General features: G+C 41.7%; 1 protein-coding gene across 6 annotated transcripts in view; it reads right to left on the bottom strand.

The window, feature by feature from the left end:
• MACROD2 (mono-ADP ribosylhydrolase 2) overlaps nucleotides 1–16,974 on the bottom strand; it is an 895,555-nt gene that overhangs the window by 252,953 nt on the left and 625,628 nt on the right. For all 6 annotated transcript variants that reach the window (XM_062610811.1, XM_062610792.1, XM_062610793.1 and 3 more), the window contains one exon: nucleotides 12,334–12,407. In XM_062610811.1, the coding sequence (XP_062466795.1) occupies nucleotides 12,334–12,407 (74 nt within the window). The remainder of the gene's footprint in view (nucleotides 1–12,333; nucleotides 12,408–16,974) is intronic.

The raw sequence follows: 16,974 nt of genomic DNA, 5'->3' as shown, positions 1-16,974 counted from the left end.
CCATGGCTCAACATCAGCCCTCTTTGGCAGGCTCACTGGACCTCAGCAGGATCCCTTTTTCCCCACATACAAAACCTAGAAGGTAACCATAAATTTGCCCATAAGGACAGGTTACTGACTATTATGTGCAAATCCCAGTTCACTGAGAAACCTGGCACTGAAGCAGTATTTATACTTGTTATTATCTGCCTGTAAAGAATTCTTTATTCTCCTAATAGCCTCTGCACAATCTTACGGTTACTTATTTCCCTCTCAGCTTCTGCTATTTGGAGGCACCAGAGCAGCTAGATTTATTTTTGTCATACCATGGCTATAAATTGCATGTGATGGGATTGTCCCTCAAATACATCTCTGTCTCAAAGTGAGCCTTGCAGAACTTGAAGCACATTGCTCACACCACCAGAAGGGCTGGTAAATATACAACCATATATTCTGTAAGTACTTGTACTTTCAACATGGGAGCAAATTCAGCCTTTTCCATCTACCTCCTGTAACAAAGACAAGTGCTGCCACCATTAAGGATACTAAAGCCTGCCCTTCCTCATTAGCAACAGGGATGCAAAACTTCTCTCTCCATTAAAATTTAGAAGAGCTTTGAGGACTAGCATTAGCCTACAGAAGCTCACCTCTGGATTTACACTCAGAGCTTTGAATAAGAACTATCTTTGATCATCTATGATGTTGCAGTTTCTTATATCCACAACTCCATGCTGCTAATAGGAGCTTCGGTGCCAACAGCATGCCATGCACTTTCCAAATTTCCCTTAAGATTGAGGCCCCATCCTGAGAAGCACACACACATAAGGAACCTGTTGTTATAATGAGATTCTATTCTCATATAATATGCCCCATAAAAGTCACACTGGAAAAAAAATGCTTAGGGTATTCTGCAAATATAAGTATGTATATTAATTAGATATTGCACTTAACCTATATGAAGCTGTGTTGATGTTCATATAACCCAACAAAAATAAAGGAAAGTTGGGCCTCAACTGTCTGAAGGGAAATGTATTTGCTTTGTAAATATTAATGAACTTAACATGGTGTCTGTAGGGAGAGATTTTAACAGAGAACACAGCAGTGAGGCAGCAGAGTCACAGTGAAAGCCAGTAGGACTAAAGCACATAACTTCTACTGTGCCTTTTGAAACATTCCCCCATCATGAGGTTATTGTGATGCAGATCATATATTATCACTGTGAAGTCCCAAAGGAAGATGTTTGTTAAATGTCCACAGTGAAGAGGTTATCACCTGACGGGTATCAAGATTAAATTCAGGGCAGTCAAAGTGCTATGTGATAAGTTGCTTTTGTATTAGAGCAAGGTTTGTGCATTCACCTCAGAACAGTAAGCAGCAGCGCAAGTTCAAAGACTTCTTCCACACATGGGAAAGGCATTTACATGCACTCTCGCAAAACAAGGCAAAAGCAAAAAGAATGAGTGAAATTAATCAAATATACTGCATTTTAGCAATAAAACAAAAGCTATACATTAATATCTCCACTAAAGGAGAAGACTAGGAATATACAAGTAGAAGACTAAGGCTTTATAACCTTTTGGCTTACAAAACCCAAAGGGACAGTAAATGAAAGGTGAAACTTCCAGCAGAAAAGGCTGAAAGCCATGTATAAAACCCTCTCCCCCAGTTGAGGCTTAAATACACAGCCCCTTGTATGTGTTTGGAAAAGCTAGATGGAACAGCCAGAAAAGAATGCAGAGCCTGAAAAAATCCCTTCCTTGCACCTCATCAAATCCAGGACATTCAGAGATGGGCTCATGAAAGGCCCCAGTTTCTTGCAAGGGGGAGAAATCAGGAAGACACCTATCCCCTGGATTTACGGTGCAGTGATCACAGGGCTGAACACGTAGGAGCTGGTTCTTAGGAGTTTCTTTCAGACTTCAGCACTAAGGGGCACAGCAGTGTATTAGCATGTGCTATTTTTAGTCTAATGGCAAAGACAAGACAAATATACTGGCTCAGAAAAGTTCAATACTCCTGGTTCAGAAAAGCATCCCAAATTCAGTTCTGGTAATGTCAAAATGCACTCCTGAATCAGGATGAGACATGGGCAATGCCAATATGATTATTTACAATGCATAACTGTAAGTCAAATCTGTGCCCTGTGCCATAGCAATTTCCATTTCAGCTGTAAAATTATACTGCTTTAAACCTGGTTAATTCTGCTTTAACCCTCAGCCAGTATTTTTCCTAACCACTGATTGTTTTCCAGTTATTTTACTAGTCCCAAAGTACAGACATTTATTTTTTTAATGTAAAAACCAAAATATACAACTTTAGTAAATTAACCCAGTTTAGATTTAGTATCTATAAGCACCTTACGCTAGTAAAAATTAACCCACACTTTTATCTCATATGAGATGAGAGTAGCAGCCAGATGAGAACCTGAGCAAGTCCTTCTGTAGCCTTTGTTCAAAAACTCTTCTCAGGAAGCATCGTTTGTTCCTACTGAAGTAAGGAATTCCATAGCTCAGCTAATTTATGCTACATTTTCCATTAATCCCAAGTAAATTGAAGAATCACATCTTGAAATCCAGAATCTGCCCTGAAATCTAAGCAGGCAGGTGACACACACCCTTAAACTGTGCTCACATTTGAATTTAAACAAGTTGGTCTGTATTAATTATGAGGTATTTTATCTTGGAAGCCTGCCAGTCATTCCCATGTTTCCACAAGTTCTCATTGATGATGCTCACCACATCCTCAGTGCTCTTCTCATCTGTTCTGTCATTTCATACGTAATAGACAGACCCATTTTTCACCTCCCCAGGAATACAGTATGATACAGAAGCTATGAAGTATGTGGCCAATATCATCTAACCTATTAAATGTCAGAATCATATATCTCAAACTATATGTCAAGATGCTGTAGTCTAGCAGCAATAAACTCATTTTGTTCCTCACAGGGAACGCACTCTGGCTTTAAGAATCCATGTGGGCTTCCTTTGGTATAGATTTGATTGCGACCTACTGCGGATGGCTAACATGCTCAGAGATGATGGTAGGAGCTGGCCAGAGAAAATCTCAGGTGGAAAGACAGAATGAAACTTCACAAAATATTCCCTTTTATAGTTGGCTAGCTTGTACCAGTGTTGCCCCTTGTAGGGGTGATCCCATGCTTGCTCCAGTATGAGACCCACCTACTGTAGTTTGATATTTTACTATTATTCCACCTTCATGTGCCATGCTGGACATTCTGCTTTGAGGAAAATCGTAGGCAACCCAACTGAATTTAAATCAAAGAGAAGTGGCAGCTTTCCAGCAGCAAGACAGCTACGTGAGTTCATTGGAAACAGAACACCAAAAAGCAGACATCGTACGCTCTGCAGGATGCCAGGAAAGTGCCAGCAAAACAAAGCATGTGCTCTTGGCTCGTGTGGAAGGGCCGCTGCCCATGCCAGCAGAGTGGCTTCACTTAACACTGCATTGTATGCTGTGGCTGGGCAGGCAGCGCAGCCGTCAGCTGGTAGCCGTCCACCCCAGCCACACATGCCTCCAGCACATGGTGGGCTGCACAGCTCGAGCACCTTCAGGGCATGTGGAGATGCCCAGGTCACACGGACTGACATTTCTTGTCTAAGACTGATGGACACATCACCTGAGAGTGACTTTCATGGAACTGAAACCCCTGTGGCTGGAGGAAACCCCCAAACCAAAACCATCCTCTGCAGGCTGCGGCTGTGGAGCAGGAGGCTGGGCACTAGGCTTCCTGCCCCAAGCTGAGCCAAAAGGACTGTGGCTAGGTTCCTGCCAACACCCTGATGAGGTCTGGATGCTGACTGGCATCAGACACAGACTTCAGCTGGGCACCTGGTTTTGCTGCTGCTGGCGACTTCCTGGCCGTACCCACCCTCAGCAGACAGCTTCCACTGCGAGCCTCCCAAAACTCTCTTTATGGCAGGAACCTTCTTGCAAATCTTCACACAAGAGGCATTACGTTTTTCTGCCTCTCCTTCCTCTTGCCCCATCTCAGCTCAATTCCTGCTAAGATCCAGCTGCAATCCACAGATACAGGTCAGTTGGACATGAAAGTGCAGCAAAACATAAATCAGATTTATTAATCTAAAGAGCTCAGAAGAAAACAAAAGACTGTAACAGCAATTTCTGTTACACGAAGTACTTTATCCATGTACCTCACTAGAACTACACAGATTGCTGCTCCTCATTTATTTCTCTATTCCTACACACCCATGGAGTTAGGAGCACAAGTGAACTCAAGAGTCTCCAGAAGGGTAGCGTCAATAACGGATTCTTCCTAAAACGAAAGCTGAACCTCTTCTGCATTGGGCTGACTGACAAGCCAGTTGCAAATATTGGGATTTCTGGCCGAAAGCCAGCACTGAAATAAAGGGACATTATCATGATCCTTTTTGTCATGCAAGAAGTAACAGCAAGGAAAAAATATAACATTGCTTCTATTTATTTTTAAGGTCTTTTCACAGAGCTCACTACAGCCCCCAGCCCCCTCCTAACACACAGAAATCAGACAGAAAAAATCAAAGAAATAAGCTAAAACCTCAACGCTGAAGTAGCAAAAACTTTGTTACTTTAGCTACACGCCTGCAGAATTCCAGTGATTCAGGTTCCTGTTTCTGACCTGCCATTCAATTGTAAGGATAAAAAGAATAAATGCTTTGACAAATTTCAATTATTAGATAGTTAACGACTGTAAACACAAAAGAACCCATGCAGAGACCTGACTTGTATTAGCAACACTCATTAGCTGTAATGGAGTTAACAGCAGACATTATTTATGCAGTACACTACGGGTATATAAACCTTTACAAAGACCTATGCTATGCACAGAAATGGAGTACAACAGGAAGCAGTGTTTTCAACTCCTCCCTTAGCCCTCCATTTTTGTTTGGGGTGCAAGTAACTCAGACTCTGACCATGTGAGACATTCACAGCAATCCCAAGCTCTAACATTTCTTTCCAACAGGGGTTCCTTCCTGCCTTTCTCTCCATAGCTCTATCAAAATAACAAAAGCTTTTTAAGTTTAATAAATAAAGTATCATGTGTGATGAATAGGGGCTTTGTCTGCTTTGCTTTATCAGCCTTCTACCTAAATAGCGGCCTGAAGAACATACAAGAAAGCATCGCTGCCTTGGTGGCTTACTTATCATTTCAGAAAATGGCTTGCCTGTTGGGATGATAGTTAGGCTTGGGCTTTGGGGACAGCACTGAATCTCTTTGAGCCCAGTGAGGGAGCAGCTACACAGAGCAAGTAAATCATTTTAATTTTGCACAAGTTGAAAAGCATTTTTTCCTCGACTTCAGCTAGATGACAGTGGCATGATGGCTGATTTTCATTTCAATCAGAGCAGCATATGATTACCACCTAATTAGAATGTAGAAATAGAAAGGAGATCATTTTTTAACCTACCCAGGAGAACAGTGCTGGGGGAGGGGAGGAGATTATGTTAATCAAATGATACTGGCAGAGAAGAGCTACCGAAATAGCCGTCTGAATTTCATCGGCACCCTTACTGTCCTTGACGATCTGTCAGTGGCTTCAATCAAAACCCGCATTATCAGAGCTTTATTTCTGAGTAATAAATACACTCCAAAATAAATACATGTCACTGCAGGCCCAAGCTCGCCATAAAAGATCTCACCTTAGGCATAAAGACATACATATATTCTCAAAATTACCTATAGTTTTGTTTTCAGCTCTAAAACTGCAAGCATGAAAACCACCAAAGCAACACCAAAAGTAATATTATCTTAGGGGCAGTTGCTTGCATTAGTTATTAAAAACAACCAATAAAATATTTGCTTTCATTAATTAAACACTGTCAGCTTGCTTCTCCACTCCTTTTTAGAATAAATGCAGAAACCCAGTTGCTCTGCCTAAGGGAATACAACTGAGGTTACATTAAAGGAAACGGCATCAGACAATGTTTTCCAACTCTGCGTCTCCATCTGCGTCCTTCTGGAGAGATAAAGGCAAGACCTCATCTCAAGATGCCACTTTGCTTAATTGTCTCTGAAGAATGAAGAGCCAAAATTAGGTTGCTGGGACCACTGAAGGGAGGGGGAAAGAGAAATTAAAAGAAAATAAATAATAGAATGATCCTTCAGGCAAGCAGTCTGCAGAAATAGGGAAATTGGGTTTCCTGATGTTTTCATGGGCTCAGGAGGTAAAAACAACCTTTTGTTAGCTGCCTGACCTGATATTGAAGGGAGACACATGAGACACATTCCTAACCCACTGCCTTACACCTGCTAGGTACATGTCTACCTAACACCGCACAGCGCAGGCACTGCCAGACTAATGTGGTACCCAAATGGATGCCATGCTTGCCTGCAAAGAGCTGCACATAAGAAAATTGTGATCATGCTGGTTTATCCCAAAATCATAGAATAATAGAATAGTTAGGGTTGGAAAGGACCTTAAGATCATCTAATTCCAACCCCCCTGCCATGGGCAGGGACACCTCACACTAAACCATGTCACCCAAGGCTCTGTCCAGCCTGGCCTTGAACACTGCCAGGGATGGAGCATTCACAACTTCCCTGGGCAACCCATTCCAGTGCCTCACCACCCTTACAGTAAAGAACTTCTTCCTTATATCCAATCTAAACGTCCCCTTTTTAAGCTTTAACCCATCACCCCTTGTCCTATCACTACAGTCCCTAATGAAGAGTCCCTCTCCAGCATCCTCACAGCCTCCCTTCAGATACTGGAAGGTTGCTACGAGATCTCACTGAGGCACACCTGCACTACCCTGCCTTGTGCAACAGAGAACAGTGGCAACTCCATTTGCTCTGTCCTCCTGGGCAGTGTCTGGCCAGCAGCACATCTACCTCTCTCCAAACTAGGCACCAGTGCCTAGCACTATTTTAGGTGCCTGAGATATCCTGCCTGGCACACAGATATCCCTCTGGAGCTCAGTACCTCCCCTTGTGGGTCCTGCGTCATATCTGCCAGCCCATGGGGAGATCCTGCCCTCCCTGAGGCACTTAACACTAGTGTTCTATTTATTTCAGCAAAAATAACTCTTTGAGCTGAGCTTCTTCAAAATGGCCAACACAGCACAGCTCCTGTAAGTCCTGCTGGACCTCTCAAGCTGCATCCTAGACTGCCCTCGCTGCCCTCACTGTGGCCTTCCTGCCCAGGAGGAAGCATGTGCTTACCATACCATCAGGGTGACAAGCTCTGTGAGAACAAGGAAAAGAGCATAATCCCTAAAGCTCCTCATCACAGACTGTCCCTTCCTCAAATTCCTACGTACCCTCCCCATCCTTTGAAGCTCAATTGTTCACACAGCTTTTATCAGCAGGATAAAAGTCTTCTCCTCTCCCCATCCAAAACAGATTTCCACTAATTTCAACTGCTCCAGCATTTTGCTCATCCTCTTTTGCTGGCAACATACAAAACTTGTCTGTCAGTGGGATGACGCATAACCACTTGCTAAAACACAGGGACCTAAATCTTACATACTTCAGGCAAAATAAGAAAAAGTGTCTCTTCAGTAGTGATTCTAATGAAAAGGAATCAGGAATATGTTGATTTATTTTCCATTTATGTGCTTTTAATCTGCATCAGTTATTTGGATGGAACGTACATTGCAATCACACTCTGCTGTTTGTTGTTCTGCTGGGGTGCGTAATAAATGTTTTGAGATATTGTGCAAGAGAAAGAACAATACTTTGAACTAAATGTGCTGTTAAATTAAAGTCTGCTCTTGAGCAGTGAAACAGTCCTGGGGTTTTTCATGTCAGTGACACATAAGGTACGACATACAGTGAGCTTTTTTATTGTTCACCCTTTTGAGAAGCATAGCATAGTACTGAAAGTAAATAACAATTTCTAACATTGCAAGTGTTCAAAGATACCTGCCACAAACACCCCAAACATAACCCTGTCCTGCCACCCCCTAAAATGTAGTGGGGTCCAGAATTCAAACGTTTCACCACTCTTTTGTAATACCATTATGGGAAATCAGGTGGCAAGATCTCAAACTTGGCCAAATTATCCCAGAAAGAAACACTCATAGAATCATAGAATAGTTAGAGTTGGAAAGGACCTTAAGATCATCCAGTTCCAACTGCCCTGCCATGGGCAGGGACACCTCACACTAAACCATCTCACCCAAGGCTCTGCCCAACCTGGCCTTGAACACTGACAGGGATGGAGCATTCACAACCACCCTGGGCAACCCATTCCAGTGCCTCACCACCCTTACAGTAAAGAACTTCCTCCTTATATCCAATCTAAACTTCCCCTGTTTAAGTTTTAACCCGTTACCCCTTGTCCTGTCACTACAGAGCTTATGAAGCATTTTTAAACGAATCCCAGTGTATCATTTTCTAAAAGGTGGGATCCAATTCTATTTTGTGCTCTGAAGAATTGTGTTAAACCTCTAGAGCACTTTGGGAAATGTGAAAATGCAGTTTGCTAAAGAGATAGCCTAGGTGGTCTGCAGTAAATTAGCCAGTACTGCTGACTGTGGCCATTCCTGTCAGTTTGCTCCAAGGGTTTTCTACACTTACAGTATAACACCATTTACCAGCTTCTAAACTAGATTTGCCCTCTGGCTGCAAGTCAGCAGACCCTGGTGTAAAACATGGCCAAAAATTAGTTTGACTAAGAGTTGCATTGGAAGACCAGAACAGTGCTGTGTTACCTACAACTAAGTGCAAACCACTACTTACAATACTGTTTTCCCTTGTGGACTTTATGTAGTTAAGTTTTAGGCTGCTAAGACTAGGATGGCTGCTGCCCTGCCTAGCTGGTGTTCCCTGTTCACTAAATTACAATAGATCTCTCTCTTGCTTTGTAACAATTAACCTCAGAAAGGAGCTAACTCCATTTGCATGGTAATGAGATATTCATCTGAGCGACATCAGAGTTAAGCATGCTAATAAGTTTTTATGCAAACACCTGAGGGGTCAAGCACAACCATGGACTCGGATAAGAAAACCTTTTATTAAATGCAAATCACTTTTCTTGCAAATCCTGTGACAGAGAATTCCTATGCAGCTGCAAGAATGGAGTCATTTAGGTTACATTTTCAGGCCCCCAGGCTAAGGAATATAACCACTGATTTATTTGTATTTTTAATTAATATCAGTGTGGATAAAATCTTCATTATAGCATCAAAGGAGAGAAGTACTACAGGAAGGTAGAGAGGAGAAAACAACAATATTGCCTTATCTTTCCCAAATTTGTCACAGTTTCCTGGGATGCAGGAAGGCAGATAAGACACTGCTGCTACAGAGCACAGCAAGAGACTTGGAAATTTGTCAGGTCTCCACCTTGCCCACCTATCTGCTGTTGCCAAGCGTACTGTTATGTAGGCAAATTTCCTAGTGAGCAGGTTATCACTATGGTCTCCATCCTGCACCAAAACTTCTTGATTTCATTCAATCAATTCACATTCTACACCCAAAGAGTTTGAGATCCGAGTTAGAACAACCAGCACCTAACATTACCCAGGGGATAACTGCCTGCCAAGCATCTTAGGGACTAAAGGAGCAGAACCTTCTCAAAGGCAGACTGCACAATGAGGAATGAAGGGAAGAAGCAGACCGATTCATTTAATTCTGGCGGAGCCAAGCGCAAGAGGCCTCTCTTGTTCAGGAGAGGCTGTTAGCACGACACACTGACTCGTGCTGACAGCGCAGCCAGCGCCAGGGGAGTGGTTCTGGTTAGCAGGAACAGGAGTGAAACATGGGCAGCCCTCTGAAGTGCTGGCCTCGTGGCAAATCGTTGAGAGGTTTTGCTCCTGGACTGGAACATGCGAATTTAAATATCCAGTGAGTGCAGTGGGAGTTGCTCTATTTTTATGACAGAAGTTTATAGGAAGGATAATATCGCATAGTTGCAGTAAGAGGAGACTCTGCTGTTGAGGCCTGCAAAGTCTCTTTCATTTCTGTTGCTGTATGACGAGCTACTTTGGGGAAAAGTTTGGGTGATGTATAATATTGCTACTCAAAGCCCCAAAAATCTAATCCAAAGGAGTAAATATACACAATATAAAACAGATCAGATTAACACCTGGCCCAGAGCTATGCCAGGTCATTTAAATCAGGTGAACTAGGCTCACCATGCTATATGCATTAAACAACAGCAACTCAATTGTATGCTTCGCCAAGATCTCTCTCACTGCACAAGTTACTGCTACCTTCAATACAATCGTTCAGTATTTCTATTTTGCTGCTGACCTATTTATGATGTGTAAAACATGCAAGCATGCCATAGCTTAAAATTCAAGCCAGTAGATGGACAAAAGCCCTATGAAGAGAGGAAGGTTTGTACAAGAAAAGTACAAAGCTATTGGTAACTGGACTCTCAAAATGTATCTTGCTTGACATCTAGTACTACTTCTGAAAACAACAAAAGCTCTTGGGGATTAGCTCTGAATTGTCATATTCACTGATACATAATAACTGCATCAAACACATCACGTGTACATCTTCTAGCGCATCAAACAGCATGAGACCAACCTGGCGAGTTTGGCATTGAGGGTGTCGGGAAACATTTAATATAATAACTATTAGCGATACTAGTCCAAAATTCAAACCCCAGCTGTGATGTAAGCTCAGTAAGATAGCTTTTACCTGTTGTTTTGTAGTCAAGACAGCCTGGGCTCCATTCACTGTCCAGGCATTGTAAGCTACAGCTACTTATTTAAAAAGATTTCAGATTAAACTGGAGATTGTGGGGAGCAAGACAGGAGGTTTAGAGCTAGGGAGCCAAGAAGGCCAAGAATTAGAAGGGAATTTATTACAGAGTGAGAAAGGAGGAATCATGCATAGTCAGTGTTCACAGTTTACACTAATCTGTGTGGACCGTAAGTACAGTGGCATTTTGCAAACACAGGTAATGAACATACATCACAAATACTGTCACTTCAAGCACTACCTGCTAAGAACCATAAGTATTCTTCCAAAACAGACCTGGATCTTTCTAAGGAGAAGGGGAGAAATTCACTCGAAGTCCATGGAGGGAACCAGAAAAATGTGGAAGTGACACACTAACTAAAAGAAGGAGGGAAAGGTGACAGACAGGCAGTCTGCCAAATGAAGTCAGGTTTCTTGTAATATCACTAAAAGAAAAGTAATTAAGGGACGTATATACAATACATGCTCAGCTTTTGAGGAAGAAAAGCTCATTTCTGGAGCCAAAACAGATTTTTAGCCTATTTGTTAAAATTATGCGGTAAAAATGCAACACAGAGAAATTACAAGATGGCAAAGCAGCACAAACATAGAGGTTCTAGCCTTACACTCAAGCATTAAAATTACATACTAATAGTCTACAACTACAAAGAACTAGTGTCCAAACATGTACATACACTCCTTAGTATACCTTCTGGAATTTAGCATTCAAATCTCAACACAGTATTTCCTTTCAGTTCAGCTGGTAAAAACCAAAACAAACCACATAAAACTGCTACATTCAGATTCTCAGGAGGAAAAGACCCCCTGAATATGCTGCTAGAGGAAAAATCCTACTAATTATGCCCCTGGATTCAGTGCTTCTCCACTGGATGCTTTGTTACATATTTTCAGGCAAAATACTCAACAACTCCAGCTGTCTGAAATGCGCTGGCTGTCACCGGGAGGAAACAGGCACATCTTCCGTTTAAGACATCATGATTGTTTTATTTGTCCTGTCACTTCTCTGTTGCATTTCTCCAAATCAACACTAGGAACTATCAGCCTGCTAGGAACTCAAACCTGAGAAAGAGAGAAGTAGAAAGGGGCGATATGGAGATCGTTCTGTTGAAAGCAAGCTGTTTTGCCTTGTAAAAATAATCACCATCATGTTGTCACTGGAAGAGGACCAGTCCTGGTCAAAATTCACAGCTGTACCCCATATTCAGTGAGTGCTCCAGGGAAAACTAACGCTTAACTGTGAGCAAACCAAAAATTAACAATAACAGAAAATATGTCTTTACTGTAAAGTGACCCCTGGCACACCACTGACCTTTGGCGCCCGTTTCTACTAACAACTGGCATATACATTTCCTTTCCACGAATCTCCTCATCATTACACAAAAACTCTGATGCTCAGAAGCAGTTTAGGAAGAGAATAGTCTTTTACTTGGCCAGGAAAGATCACAATGCACAGGAAACGCACAGTGTGGTTTCAAACAAAGGTATTTCCCTTCAACTCCAGTGTAGCTTTTAACTGTAACAGTTTTCGCTGGCTATATTGTCCTGACCCGATTTCATCAGTCTTACAACTAAATAATAAAGGACTTTGAAGGCTTCAGCCTATGTTTACTTTTTCCACACTTTTGGAGTCAAACCCAATAATCTCAAAGGGAAATTTGGGAAATTTAAATTTTATTCCATACCTCATTGTGATTCTTGCTTAACCATTCCTTAATAGTGTTTAGGGCAATGACAGCAGCAGGCTCATTTGGAAAACCTAAAGACAGAAGAAATAAGAGATAAATAAAAGGCATACATTTTTCTACACATACAGGAAAACAAAGCTGTTGCCTTATTCCCCCACCTATTCGGACTATTTTGGGAATACAGCTGGACAATTCCTTCTCCACAGATTTGTATGAAGGTAACATCAATTGCTTTAGGTAATATCAATTACTTTTTTTACTCAGCTAAACAAATATAAAATAGAGCCAGTGATTATTTTATTGGATTTTAATTTACTTATTTATTATTTCAAACTCTAGTCTAGGGAAGCTCCACTGCTCAAGAGGAGGAGAGACAACAGAGAGCTACATGTGTCATCCTAAGCAGGCAGCAATACAACGTATATATCACAATAACACATACTAGGCTTACATTTCATAGTATCATAGAATCATAGAATAGTAATTCAGAGATTTCTTAAGGTATAAATGCTTTTTTTAAAGCTTTCTTTCTTCAATCCATCTGTCAGCAGAACTATACAACACGATGACCTCAATGCCACAGGCATTTGTGACCTAAAATATAACAAACAACTCTGGAAATTAAGGCATTCATGAAGCATAAGCGTATGAATTTAAGGCCTGATGTTGCATGATATACTAGCAATAAACAATATGAGCTATCTTTCCAGGGATGCAGACTTTTTGCTTTGATGGTCTCTATCTATCAAATCTAAAGATGCTTTCACTACTTAGACAGCCTTAATTTAATTTTCCTTTAAATTCCTAACTTGAGGGCAGCAAATCATTTTTGCAAGGGCTGAAAAATAAAACCCCATAAGCTGTATGAATAGCTCTCAGTAGGGTAGATTAATAGAGAAGTCTTTGAAGAGGTGGAGCTGCAGGCACAGTGTACAAGCAAGCAAAGGGGCAAGATAGAAACAGTCATGAAATTTGGCATACAGCTGGCATACATCCAGCCTTTTTTACATCATAAATCACCCCTGCACCATAAACTGAAATGCAGGCATCGTACATTAGCTGATTTGTCCAGCTTTCTGACCTGACATATTACAGAATCATAGAATCAGCTAGGCTGGAAGAGACCTCCAAGATCAAGTCCAACTGTTACCCCGGGAAATACTCCAAACTCATCCTGTTATCATCCAAACTCTTATCTTCTTTAACCCTTTTTCAGAACTTGTGAACTGATAGACTGGGGGGAATGGGGGAAAGAAGAGAATCCCTCCACACTGAGTAACATCCCCCAAATACTACTCCCTGTAACTAGACTTTGCAAGGATTTTGTCCAGCAGCGTGTGTACTGTTTTAAAGTGATAGGTGACAACTATCCAGCAAGAGCAGCAAGTAAACCAGTCAATGTTTGGGTAATACTGACATTTAACGTGTGCTTCCTTTGCACCTACTTCTCAATAAAGCATATTTTTTATTTTTTAAACATCTTTTCTTGTTTTCAGGGTCCAAGATGGAAAATTATTTAAGATCCTACAAGTGTTACTGTGGATACTTCCACTAATGCTAGGAAAATATATTCCTGTGACATTTAATAACGCTGCCGCTATCATCAAGGCATATTTCTTATGGCACGAAGTAATGAACACTAATGAAACCCAAAGCAGGGACTTCCAACAGCCTCATTTTCATCATACAAAATAACAGACCTCTAAGCACAACGTCTGCTCAAATTAGTAATATCCTCTCTAACAAACTGGGACTTTTAACACTGAAAGTCTGTAGCCTGAGCGTGGTAGATCTGCCTGGACACACAACGAACACCATGCAGAGGGACAAACGCGTATTTGAGACAACTGATATACCATTGTTTATACACTGAATGGTTTATTTCCAGAACAATTCTCCCTCCAGCAAGATTAACTTTTCAGGCTTATTTTTCACTCCCCTGCAGCAGGGTATTCATCCAAAACTGTGATAAAGCACTGACAATTTTATAGAATCTCTCTGGAAATTGTACATTATTTAGGAAGCTGCTGCCATACGAACCTATCTTAAATAGAAACTCATCTAGGAAACTGGTCTTCAATTACGCCCAAGTAATCATAATATAAAAGAAATAGTTTAGCAGCCAAAGTAAAAAGCCTTGAATTCTGTGTATGATTTCAGAAAATATCTTGAAATCTATAGAAGCCTTTTATGACCCGCTACAAAAAGTATTAATAAGTATTTTATACACATTTCTGGTAATTTTAATGAAACAACTACCTTATTTGCTTTACGCAGAAGCAGGATGGGATTTAGCCTCCTGATCCATACCCTGCTGCAGCACAAAAGACCCTGTGTCTCTGATTCTCAAGCAGAAAAACACGTTGTTTTACAGGACTGGGTTAAAGGGAGATAAAGCGAGATGGGATGCTTTTAAACACATCTTTGCGCTGCTTGTCTCTCTAAGCTACATTTGTCTGCCATAATGTCCCTGGTCTGCTCCCACACGTGCACCCAACCCCCTTCCCCACTTTTCAGCAAGAAAGCAATCTCAGCGAGCACGTGGGAACCAAATTACTTGAGAGAAATGAGCTCGAGGACCCTCACAGTTAACCGACTGCTAGAGCAGCAGCTCAGGCAATTCTGGCTAAAGGCTCAATTTCACAAAAGATAAAACAGGTAAAGTAATGAGTGACACTGGCCCATGTTACTGCAGTGAGTGCTCCTCCAGAATACTGAAAAGGGCAAGGGCACAAAAAGGCAAAGAAGCATCAGCTGTAAGGTACAGGCAAGCAGTGCCTCCGTAAGACTTCACAGGGTTTATCTGGCTGGAGAAGAAGGGAGGGTTGGCAGGCTGTATGTCATGGATAGGTCTGGGGTGAAGCACGTACCTATCCCCCCACCCCAGGTCTCTAACTTGGCCTGGGCTTCCTACAGCAGTGCCCACTAATCACATCTCATCATCTATTACCAGCATCTAGTCCCAACCCTTCAAGTACAGCAAATCCTAGAAGCAAGCAGCCATCACCTCTTTTGCTCCTCTCAGGTCAGGGGCTCTCCTTTAAAGAACAGATTTATTCATTACTGCTGTTATCACAGTGGGTGCAAGCCTGATAAGTCGGTAAGAACAAGGGTGTTTGGAAAGCTCTGCATGGTTTGAAAGGCATGGTGTGTGAGGGAGAGACCCCATGTGCATGTATGGCCAGGGCTGAGCTTTGCTCTGCTCATTCACCACTGCTGACTCTGGAAAGTACGTCAGTGCTGACCGTCTCCACATGCCTCTGGCCATATGGGTAAAGCCTGTATTGCTTCTGTGTCTCCAGAAACACACAAGACCTTGTTACTCTAAGATCTTTCTAATTTGCTTGGAAACTGTTAATGAAAGCTCTCCTGTTCTTGCCCAGTTGCTTCACAGCTAAAATGTCCCTTTAAACAGGACAGCTGCCTTTGTATACGTTTGGAAATGGGACTGCCAGCTTTAACACTGACTTGGGCACCAGCACCTGCCAAACTTAGAAACCTCCTTTCCTTCTCCTTGTGTGTTGCTAATAAAGGTGTAACTAATACATTTATTCCCCCTAACGAGACACCTTCACACTCCCCACTACAAAACCCCCATCCTACTACCACCACATAAAATATACCTCATGTGAAACCTGCTCCTTTTGATACGTCCTTGCACAGATATTACCCACAGTGGCAGCCTATGAAAGCTTTAAAAGGTCTTCAAACTTATGAGCTTCTGCTCCTCTTTCCAGGACTTCACCACCTTATTCCTGGAAATTGTTTGTTACGCTGACCTAAGAAATGGCTGCTGAAACAAGGAGCACACTGTGCAAGTGCCCGCAGTCATCATGGCCACAATTTTCCAAAGAAGCCACGAGAAGATCTGGCAGAATTATTTTGGAATATTTGATATGAAAACAATGCGCTGTTTTAGGGGAGGAGAGTGTGGAGAAGAACTGAGAAAATAACTGCAGAGAGACACATCAAAGTGCCACTCACAGAACATTAAGTCCCCTTAGTTCATTAATATATGGAAAATATGCAATGAATTCCCTGCTGCTAGACTAGTATAAACGCTCAGCCTTTTGTGCTGGGGGATCTAGCAGAGAAACATTCACACTATTGTGTCTGTTACTGCATGCCTAATCTGGCAGTGCAGTATCTGAAAAATGTCTACTACAAGTTGTACAATGAATACCACCCCATCAAGGATTTGGGCAGATAACAGAAATCTAGTTAAGGGACCCCAAAATTGTATGGAGATGCTGGTAGCTTTATCTGTCTCTCCCACTGTGCTCAATCCAATGCTGCATCTCATTAAGAATGCCTAACTTGCAATCGGGTAATGCCACCTCCACACAAAAAGCCCATTAACAAAACATCAGTTAAACAATCAACCTTTAGTATCATACAGCTGAAGATGATCAGAATGGGTTCTATCGGTTAAGTTATAATACTAAGAAGCAAATGTCAATCCAGAAAATCACTTCAGTAGCTGCAGGGGTATACGTTATAATCTGTCAGTTTAACTGAGATGCCTAATGTTTTCTGTAAATCAACTCATCCTGATAGAAAAGGGTCTGTATCTTTTTTCTTAGCGCAGTTCAAGTGCTCAAAAGATTTTTATTCATATAAAATACGCTCCCTTTTCTA

The sequence above is a fragment of the Pezoporus occidentalis genome, unplaced genomic scaffold (assembly GCF_034315485.1).
Source record: "Pezoporus occidentalis ecotype Australia unplaced genomic scaffold, CSIRO_AGI_Poc_V1 ctg10, whole genome shotgun sequence".
NCBI lineage: Eukaryota > Metazoa > Chordata > Aves > Psittaciformes > Psittacidae > Pezoporus > Pezoporus occidentalis.
This window is presented reverse-complemented; position numbering and strand designations above follow the sequence as displayed.